The sequence below is a fragment of the Culex quinquefasciatus genome, chromosome 3 (genome assembly GCF_015732765.1).
Source record: "Culex quinquefasciatus strain JHB chromosome 3, VPISU_Cqui_1.0_pri_paternal, whole genome shotgun sequence".
Classification (NCBI taxonomy): domain Eukaryota; kingdom Metazoa; phylum Arthropoda; class Insecta; order Diptera; family Culicidae; genus Culex; species Culex quinquefasciatus.
The window spans coordinates 152,541,165-152,552,291 of NC_051863.1; the positions used below are offsets into that span (position 1 = coordinate 152,541,165).

Here is an 11,127-nt window from a genome sequence, read left to right on the forward strand (position 1 = left end):
ATCAGCAACTGTGAACAAATCTATCTATAATATATTGTTTAGTTTCGGTCAACCATTTATGTAAATAATATGAAAAAATGTGCTTCAAAAATACGTTTTTAATCATTTTTATGTTTACAGTGGTTTTTGAAATGTTTTCTCTGATCTTTTTCGGAAATAAATGTGTTTAAATGTATGTTAGGTTTTGTTGTTGTTTGTTTGTTTTTTAATAGTCAAAATTGTTCAAAAGACTTCAGTTTTCATTGTTTTGTACAAAGGGTTATGAAAAAGTGCTTAAAATATTGAAAATTTATGAAAAATGTGCTTCGGCTCTACTAGGGGGTCCACTAATGGTTAAAATACCCTAACTTTGACAGATACAAAAAAAGGTGCATTAGGGTGACAAAAAAAATTGAAAATTTCGGAAAATCGCAAGAGATACCCCCTGGATCGATTCTTTAGGCAAAAACAAGTAACTGTGCCAATTTTGAGCCTAATCGGTTAAGGCTAAGGAGTCGCTTTTCATCGTTGAAGTTTATATGAGAAAAATCGCAAAAATATCATCGCTTCAGGATTTTTGCAGCAGTTGGCGCAGGTCTCGCCCAAAATTGTCCAAGTGTGAAATTCTTATAGGAAATTTAATTACCTAGAAAGGTGCAAGACGATCCGAGTTGATCCTGATGAATTATTAGCAATGCGATGAAAAAAAAATCGGCTTATATACTTGAAAGTATACAAGGGTATATAAGAAAATATTTTTTTCTAGAAAAATCACCAAAAATCAGGATCAACTCAGATCGTTTTGCACCCTTCGACAAAGTTGTAGGGAATTAAATTTCCTACACTTGGATTGATCTGACAACCCTATCAAAAGTTATAAGCACATTTAATTCTCACCAATTTAGTGCCCTGAATTATGAAGATCTGACTACCAAATCTGATGGTATGAATAATAAATCTAGTTCATAGAACACTGAAAGGTCCGCCTTTTTGTATCTATTCTGGATAGCATTACCCTCTAAATGTGAGGACGGCACCAACCACCTAAGGGTGGATTAAGTAACGTTTTTACATAAATTTACACCATAAATACGAATGAAGTTCAAGTTTTTTTAAATTATTTATCATTAAAAAATAAATAATTGCAAAAATTCAACATTTTAGTGACTGCGTGCGAATGCGAATGCAAAAATTGAAAATTTTATTGAAAAAACTTGTCCAATCGATTGCAAACTATTACGTCGCGATATGTATAGATTTTCATAATTCATGTTTCAATGATGTTTCATTCGACGGTTACCATCTACCGTTATGGTTTATTTTACTAAGTTTGTAATGTTTTCTTTTAAATAATCATATAAATAACATTCCACACAGTTAACATAAGTTCATAATTCTGGTGATAAATCATGTATAGGTAAAGTATAAATTATCGTTCGAAACGGTAATCAAAAATCCATCGAATTATTAAACATTAATCAGTGGCTCCCAATTCCCGCTTAACTGTATCAATAACCAAATTAATACACCCATCGTAATCGGATAACGAACGCCACAATCAATCGATATTTTTCAATATTGAACCCATCGTCGCCGTCGGAGCTGTTCTATAGTGTAGCGATAAATGAACCACCCTACCAGTTTGGACCACCCACTCCGAAGCCGATAGTGTATTTATGAAGATTAATTCAAATTGATCGCTGCCACGAATTTCGTTACAGAGATTAACCAGCCCCGTTGATCGCCTCTTTTTTCGTTCCATAATTTATAGAATGATATTTTGTTTTATCCTGCAGCGGAAAGGCAGTCATAGATTGATGGACCTGGAATAAAATTTAAAAATAAAATTTAATGTGAAAATAGATATTTAGGATATTTAAATAACTTGATCATTTTCATCAATTCAAAATTTATTCAGTGCTACGTCCTAAGATTTATGCACCTTTTCTGCTGAAATCCATATTTTCCGACAAGAGGAAATCGAACGTTTCCCTCATTACCATACACAGACATTGCACCGGCGGTGGCATTTACGTAAAAGTATGGGCTCTTGTATGTGGGCCCTGTCTGCCTCTGTGTGGGTGTGTGTGTGTGTGCGCTGCATTTCCAAAGAACATGTTTGCTCCCTGTTTACCTAGCGGAAAGCTCGGGATGATAATAGAATTTTAACCAGAGTGTTGCATCTTTCACCTGCAACCGCTCGGCTATAATGTATGGGCGTAACGTTGTTTGCCCTCTCGAACACACGACAGAGAGTAGGTAGGTATAGGTTCACAATCTCTGGGCGAACGTTAAACGTCTCAGCCTGTGACAGGTTGAGCAACAATACGTGACAATCCGGGTTCGAATGTCACGATGCACACAATGCACGTTCTACTTACGCTTGGAGTTTGAAACTTTTGTGGGTTGGGTGATTTTCACTGTTGTGGCACCCTGGGAAATTTTTATGTACCTTTATTTGACCTATTATTATTAATTTTTAAATTATCATCGGAAATAATATTTACACGCAAAAAATGGCTCTGCAAAAATAAATTTCTCATTCGTTAAAAAAACTATTGCTTTCTAACCCTAACCATTTGTCCTTTGACAAGAACCAGTGCAAACATAACAAAAGACTCGTGTGCAAACAACTCCACGTGATTAGTTTTGTGTATCGGAAATATGTGGCTTGAAGTTGGTTATACCTTGTAGTGATTTCTATGAATGTTTCATAAAACGTTTGATTTGAAAAAAAAAATATTTAAGCTTGTAAACATTGTGGATTTTTTTGAAAAAAATTGGAAAATGGAGTGTGCCCTAATTTCTTCAAATTTTTATTTTTTCTTGTCATCGTTATGTACAGTTTCGTACAAAAAAAAAACATTATTGAATCGCTTTTTTTATTCGACGCTGTCGTGCCATCGCACGTCGCTTTTTGGTGTTTAACTAGAGCCCGCAATGTAAACAATAACCAACACGTTTTGTTTGGTTGAATTTGGTTGCCGGAGTCCAAAGTTATTGTTAGAAATATTTACGGTAGTCGGGCTTATACGTGTGTCAAACGCGTTCTGACCTGAAATCCCTTTGGCAAGTTGTCACACTTGCATCAATTTTCAGTGTGTGTCAAGATAGCACGAAAAGATTGAAACTTCTTTCATATGAAAAGTGACAAAAATGCACGGATTTTTTCCGATTTTTATTGAATATCTCAAGATTGAAATCGAATTTTGGAGATCTGTGAAGGTCAAAAGGTCAGGCATTGTGAGCTGCACAAAATGACATTCTCACTCAATTTGGCCCAAATTGACGTGCAACAGGAAAGCACGACAACGACAAAATTCAAAATTCAAAGTATTTCAAAAGTTTCTCTCTCAAATCTTGTTTCCCATTTCCAATTCAATTATTTCAATCGCCGATACACAGTTTAATTAGCGAGAATCACCCCGCGAAAAAGAAGAGCGCATGCAATCTCGTGCTCATCGTATCAAATTAAGCACATTGTTTCACGACTGGTTCAAGTGTCATTAGCCATCGGCAGCTCGGCCAAAGTACGGCTCTCTAGCGAACATTACCCGAAATCAGATAATTTTAGATCACTTCGCGTGTCTCTGCGTCAGACGAGTAGCTTCTTCTCTTGTTTTTGGCTGTATTGAAAGAAAAACAATGCCAAGCTCAAAGTTTATTGCATGGCAAACATTTTTTTTTTCTAGTAAATTAGCACCCTCACTAATTTAATAATTTAATGGAAGAATGGAACAAAACCTATGAAATTTTTAGTTAAATAATGAATAATTAAGCCAAATATATCAAAACTTTAACGAATGTTTACAAAAATACGCATTTTTCAATTAACCATGCGTCTCCATGTTAACTTTGGGCACAAGAACGCTAAACTTTCATCGCCAGATGTCGAATCGACACTGAGAGTATTTTGACTGCTGCACTGAACTCTCATCCTCATTCAAGCAGCGGCAAACAAGTATCGTGTTTGTACTACCTAGTACTACACTAGGAGCAACCGCTGCAACATTTGACACATTTGAAAATGTTGCGTGGTATGGCAGCTACATGTTGCAGGGAATGTTGGGACAGGAATAATTTTTTCTCTGATTTTGGATTAAAGATTTTGCAGTCGGATTTTTTCAAATGATTGTAAAAAACAGTCACATTTTCCGTAACTTCATAATCGTCTTTGAAGAATCAGTTTGAATAATTTTTATTTTAAGTATTAGTTATCAAACCTCATTTTTGTTAAAGATTTTAAACCTTTTTCTATATGAATCCTTTCGAATCTTTTCGAACATTTCGAATATTTAATACACATGCAATTAATAATGAAACTTAAAATCTAGAGGAAATTCAGTCAAACGATGAATTCAGCTCAAAAGTGGCAAAAAATACATTTGAAAATTTGACTTGCGACGCCGCTTTCTTCAATTGCTAGTCATTTTCATCGCCATAGACAGAGTTAATTAGTAAAACTTTAGGCAGGAAACATTCCCCCTGCTCAAACTTGAGAATAGGGTTAGACTGGGACGCTGAGTCATTTTAGAAGTTTAATTCCAACACTTGAGAGCTGAACAACTAAGGACGCTTTTCGAACAAGTAATTGCGACAGGCATGAAACAGCAATAAAACGCTCGATTTATTAAATATTCATCACTACATCGTCGTTAGAGCTTCATCCAAAATTTTGCTACACAATTCTAAAGTGCAAAGTGGAGTTTGGTACGTGCGTTGCTCAAATTGAAACCGACATAAAATGGAAAACATTAATTTTCATGAACAATACTCCGTCAGCAAGCGGAAGCTGCGGGAATGGGTCCCGGAGGGTTCGATTCCGGGACACTTCTCCTGGCCAGCTTGCAGTAGTTAAATTGACGGGAAATCGGTTAATAAAATATGCAAAGGATACTTAGGCTGGAACGGGCGGTCGGTACTGCGCACCGTTTTATGTTTACTTTTGCCACGCTTTTTGGCAAAACCTTTTCCGAAAGGGGAGGCATTTCTACCGATGCGACCGGTCCTGTTGGTCGAGTTCACTGTAAAAAGGGGGGAAAATAAACATACGAAACAAAGATTGATTCCTTGCTCGGGTTCGAGCTGGTGCAACAAGCTGTTAAAATCGATTCTACACCTCTATTAACTACAAATAACAAGATTCGTCTAGGGTTTCAGCACAGAAGTAATAAAAGACACCATCAAAGCTTCATGGACGGATAGCTTTGCCGACGGTTGGAACTCCCAGCGCTGTGAAACCTGCAGCCATGCCTTTTCCGCACTCATCGACATCGGCGTCTGGAACCAGCTGTTGTAATCGATGTCCAGCTGACCGCTGAGCAGCTGATCGAAGGACTGATTCCCGATGTGGAACATTATGTCGATCAGCGTTTGCTGCTCTTCCTTGATGTTCTGGCCGGGGTTAGGCTGAGGATTCACCTCAACGTCACTCACCCCAGCTGCTGCAAGATCCACTCAATGTTCTTTCGAATGTATTGATAGATCATCTAGAATTCGAAGATGTTTAATCTGGTATAAGATCATTCAAAGAACCTTCCCCTACCTTCATACTAAGTTTTCCAACGGCACTCACAACCACATCGCTGACCAGCAACTCCGCAATGTACTCCGCGTTCTCCACGTCGAACTCTTCCTCCGAGCGAACGCTTGGCGTATGATGTACGAACGCATCCAGCTCGTCGATCTTGGAAGTACTGGCAAAGCTCAACCCGACCGCTTCCTCCATCTCCGTCTCCAGCGTACTGGCCGCCCGCTGGCTCTCCGGGCCTGCGCGATCAGCGAGTTCAGCTGCTCGGTGTGCTTGTTATCCTCGTCGATGAAGCAGATCGCTTCGGCCAACGTCTGGCAAATGACCGATCTGGGTTTCATGTTGATCGTCGAGACGTAACCCTCCGGAGGCGGTGCCGGCGGAGTCTGCGAATCCTTTGATTCTTTCTGCTCCTTCTGCTCGGCTTCCGCTTCACTCTCGGCAGCCTCTAGCAACTTCGAGTACAGAGCCATGTACAACACCTGGATCAACACCGAATCACCCAGCGGCCTGATCTCCGCCGGTAGAATCTCGATCAAGCAAGTCACCACCGTGTACAAACAGTCCGGAATGCAGTCCCACATTTCCGAAAAGCAAGACAACGACAGGGACATTGCCTGGTAGACACTTGCGGTGTTTTGAACAGCCGCGACCAGCATGTGGATGATCGGGTCCAGGATCGGATAGACCAGGTGCAGAATGGCTTCCAACCATGGCGGTCTCTTCTGGTTCCACACCTGGCGACGATCCAGACAGGAAGCCCAGTCGTTCAGTTTGCTCTTCTCCAGCGCGGAAATGAGCGTCCTGTTGACATCCGACGTTTTGCCGGCAATGATCACGATGTAAGTCAGCCCCATCAACACTTGGTAGTTGGTTTGACCGATGGGATCTGAAAGTATAAGATTGCAAGAGTACCGATTGACGATCTCCAATCTACTCACCCTTCTGCTCCAGCGACCACTGCACGATATCGTTGCACTCGAGTCCGCACAGAAAGCCATCGCACTTGCGGGACATGCTCTCGCGGTTGATCGACGGCTGCTTGGAACTGTTAATGTAATTGTCCCCCGATGGAACGTTCTTGATCAAGTGGTGAAATATCAGCGAAGACAAGTGGGCCTCCCTCATCAGTAGAGCTTTGAGGATCAACCACCAGTTGGCTTGCGGGGCCGCCAGCAGTACTTTAAGCTCCAGCGAGAGTGCGGTGTTCGTAGGTAGTTCTGAACAACGCGTAGCCCAGTGACCGTTTTGATTCGTGGAAAGAGTTTTGGAAGGGCGAAAATGGTCCACGGGGTTATGAGACCCTGGCGTTGGTTGAACATGGCGATCGAGTTGACGCCTTTTTTGGTGATCTGCAAAATCAAAAATTGTGTCGTTTTTTGAGGGTCGATCGGGTTCAAATCTTACCTTGTATAAAACACCAAGTGGGACTCCTCGAAGCAGCAGACAGCAAAACAGTTCCTGGCACTTGGAGTGAATATCGCGTATGATCTTGCTTTGGTTAGAAATATTAAGTCCCACGAATGCTTCACCGTTTTCGCAAATCGCCGGCAACAGAACTCCGGCACAGAGTAGAATGTTTGAAATGTCCACCAGTAAAAGCGTTGACCGAGCGCGACTTGGAACCGTCTGCGTGTAGCGTACCGTTAGCACCGTTAGCGTTTCATTTAGCATGCCGGCAAAGACCCGTTGAGCCATCGTCGGAGGTACTGAACTCCACAGGTCCTGCTTGGTACCCTGCATGTATAACCACCACAGCTGAACAGTGTACGATCCTCGTTCCGACTCAAAAAACGGATGTTGACTCTCCCAGTGGAGACTGTCCGCGTCCTGTATGATGTACATGGTCAACAACCTGCAGTGAAGATCCAGCAGTCGTTCCGCCAGGGCTTCCGTCATCTCGGAGTACTGTTTGTAGCTCATCTTCAACGATCCTCCTTTCTCGTCACCCTTGGGCGGACACACATTCTTGGTAACACACCCCAGCCAAATGAACAAACTATTCTTGATCAAGGCCGAGGCGCCAATCGTGGCCGTCAGCACAGTTAGGTCAGCGTGATCCAAAGCTTCCTGGGACAACGTGTGGAGATGTTCCAGCATATTGTCCACTGATTTTACCACCAACAGTACAAACTTCTCTGGATCCGAAGACTTAACTATACCGCCACATCCGGCCGCATCGTCGCTCTCTTTGCCCTGATTATCCCGAAGGACGTCGTCCAAATCCAACAATCCCGAATTTTTCCTGTACGCGGCAAAGTATTCATCCTCCAACCACTTGACGATCTTCACCGATGCAAACGAAGCAGACCGCGGAAAGTCCAGCTTGCCACCGACCACCTGGACAGATATTCTCCTGAAGCACTTTTTGGTTGGCCTTCAGGTGAAAAAAAAAGTTCGAATTACATAACAATTACTGTGTCATTCCCAGCAAGTACCTCGTAATACTCCAAGTCTCGCTGGAGCAGGATCGGTATCCTGTCCATGAGATTTCCTTCTTCCATAATCTCCATGGCTGAAGTGAATCCTTAACCTTCTTTCTTTAAAAAAAAAAACGAAATTTTCAGCGAGAATCACAAAAACAACTCTTTACCAGCCAAACTCCAGCAGAACAAGAAAATCTTTAACGACCAAACAATCCTGTGATCGTCTTGGTTTCAGACAAACTAGGTCAAAACTAATGACCTTGCCCTACAAAAAAAAACACGTGGCGTGGACAACTGTTGCGCGCTTGGAAGACCATGCGCCTCCATCGTATTTTTGCCACACCTGTTGGAGAGACCAAGGTCGTTTTTTTCGTTTGCTGTCATTTTCGACCCTAGATAATTTTTAAATTTTCTTTAAAATGAGTGAAATAAGTTAAAATACGATGATCTCGATACTTCTCGGGTGCCAGTCATTTACAGTGGAAGTGGTGGAACCAATTTGGAAGCTTTTTTTTATGGAGCATGAGAATTTTGGTCCTACGACAACGGAACAAGAAAGGCAGGCCGCAGGAACAATAATTGCGAAGTGGCCATTAACTCAAGCGTTCCTGAGGGTCAAGTTCCTGCAACATAACATCCAGGACGGCGTTGGGGACGTGTTTGATGGCTGATCCTTACCGACAACAACGTCAATCAAGAATAACTGACGAAGGTAGGGGTGATGATCATCGTCCAAGTACTTCAAAGTCGTGTGGTGCTTGCTGTATATCGTGCTGGATCAGGTCTACTGCCGGAAGTTCTGCTGATCAAGACAGATTCAAGACAAGAACTCAAGAAATCTAAAGATTCATGTGGAACGTGGCGAAACGATTGAAGTGAACGAGGGAGTGAAGCTGTTTTTGAAGATTTCGTGTTTTTGGTGAGAGCTTTCCATTATTTTTTTCAAATAACCCTTTCATCAATTCTAACATTCATACATTCCAATGAAGACAACTACGCCAATTTACAAATACGCGTATTATTCCTTGGTCGTTCGCTGTGAGTTGTGGATTGCCTGCTTCTCTAATGAAAATTCGACTGAGGGGCATGCTTATTAATTTCTCGTCGCTCCATACCCTCAGTGACGTGATGGGAGCAAAAACTCTATGCGAAGTGTCCCTACACCCGCTACAAATTTCCGGCGCTTGGGGAGCGAAGAGGGCCATTTTGATCTATGCGCCGGTATTTGTAGCACTAAAATTCGTGCAAAAAAACTTATGCACGTGGGTGTACAGATTACGGAGTAAAAGATGATCGAATTGTTCACCTAGCGCTCACATGTGTTCCAGGACCAAGTTGCCTGCGGGTATGGGGATCATACATACATACATACATACCTGTTGGAGAGACCAAGGTCGTGCGGAATAGAACTGCGAGCGCGCGGACGCCGTTGTAAACAAGGACATTTGAGCAAAATTAATAATTGATGAGCTGAAATGGAAAAAAAAGTTTCCGTACCATCGAATGATTCATCAATGCTAGCGTTCTGGTAGGGGACCATCGATAAACCACGTGGACACTTTTTTTGAAAAAAAAAGTTAAAAATATTGAAAGTAAGATTAATAATTCGTCGCCATCGTGCTATCTTGTCGTACGTGCATTTTGGGCCAAATTGAGTTTAGAACGCCATTTTGTGCAGCTCACAATGCCTCACCTTTTGACCTTCACTGATCCCCAAAATTCGATTTCAAACCTGAGATATTCAACAAAAACCGATAAAAACTCCGTGCATTTTTGTCACTTTACATATGAAAGTAGTTTCAATCTTGTCGTGCTATCTTGTCCCCATGAAAATTGATGTAAGTGCGACAAAAGGCCAAAGAGATTTCAGGCCAGGAAAGTCAGGATGCGTTTGTCGCACGTACAAACTAGACTACCGTAAACATTTGTAATTATAACTCGGGACTCCAGCAACCAACTTCAACCAAACTTTGGGACAATGCACAGAATGGTGAGCCAAACAAAACGTGTTTGTTATTGTTTACATTGCCTGCTCTCGTTTTTGAATATTCAAGGTCAAACATTAAAACGCGTTTTCTCGGAACGTCAAAATGGCGGATGCGACAAGATAGCACGACGACGTCGAATTACAAATTTTATTATTTTAATGTATTTTTCGAAGAACATTGGTTTCCCAGATATCAGCACTTGAAAATTCAGATGACAAAGAAAACTTCCAGGACATTTTCTTAGCTGTTTGACAAAAGAATTCTGAAATGAGCACTCACAAAAACTACTCAAAAAAATGATACGTAAAAGTGTTCTAAAAAACTTTATTCAATGTATCCTAAAAAGTTTACAACTTCCTTCAATGACATTATAAATTTGAAAAAGCAATTTGTTTTGCCCCCTTTTTTGTGAGAAATTTTAATGGAAGGGGGGGGGGGGGGGGTAAACCCTTGAAATAAACTTTGTAATGGTCTGAGAACTTTTCAATGGCAAATTCTATTTTCCAAAAAAAACTTTATTTCTTCAAGAACTCATAACCAGTCGCCATTTTTTTTTGTTCATACATCTTGGTAGCTTAAAAGAAGCATTGTTAGTCCTCTAAAACAAATTTTAAATAATAAAAACATCTTTAAAAACAATTTTTGGTATTGCAACTTTTAGTGATACAAAAATCATTTAAAAATCGTTTATTTGTTTGTTTGTTTTTTTTTTTTCATATTCGGAATTGTCCTCGTACCTACAACTTTAATAAAGACACCAAATCGATCAGAAAATTCCTTCCTATGCTACAAATGTTCCAATACACAGAAAAAAAATAATGGTAATATTCATCAGGAAATGGTGACAGATTTTGTGGCAAAAAAAGTGTCATCTTACATGGGAAAATTATGAATTTTCATCAGTTGCTGGTAAATATTTATCAGGTTGACATTTTTACACATTTTTATGTAATATTACAAAAAAAATGAGGTAATATTTAACCTACCAAATTTTCAACATTCCAAAATTCATATTTTTTTGCTATGTACATTTCATATTTGAAGCTGCCAAACTGCCGTTCTACGCATAATTGTCCCATGTCAGTTTTTGACGATTTTGACTTTATGCCATTTTTAAGTTTAGTCTGATGTGTACTTTAAGAAAAACACATAAAATCTGGTACTTTGTTCGGAAACTCATCAAAAACAACACCAAGTCTGTTTG

The 11,127-nt window shown here is 40.4% G+C and overlaps 1 protein-coding gene across 1 annotated transcript; it reads right to left on the minus strand.

Annotated features, from left to right (window-relative positions):
• Positions 1-4,582: 4,582 nt before the first annotated feature.
• Positions 4,583-8,150, minus strand: LOC6050235. The gene is given in 9 exon segments (XM_038265664.1): positions 4,583-5,414; positions 5,417-5,468; positions 5,525-5,730; positions 5,733-6,398; positions 6,451-6,762; positions 6,765-6,861; positions 6,917-7,847; positions 7,849-7,886; positions 7,948-8,150. Coding segments are annotated over 9 exon segments (2,664 nt in total). The 5' UTR covers positions 8,023-8,150; the 3' UTR covers positions 4,583-5,127.
• Between the last annotated feature and the right edge of the window lie 2,977 nt (positions 8,151-11,127).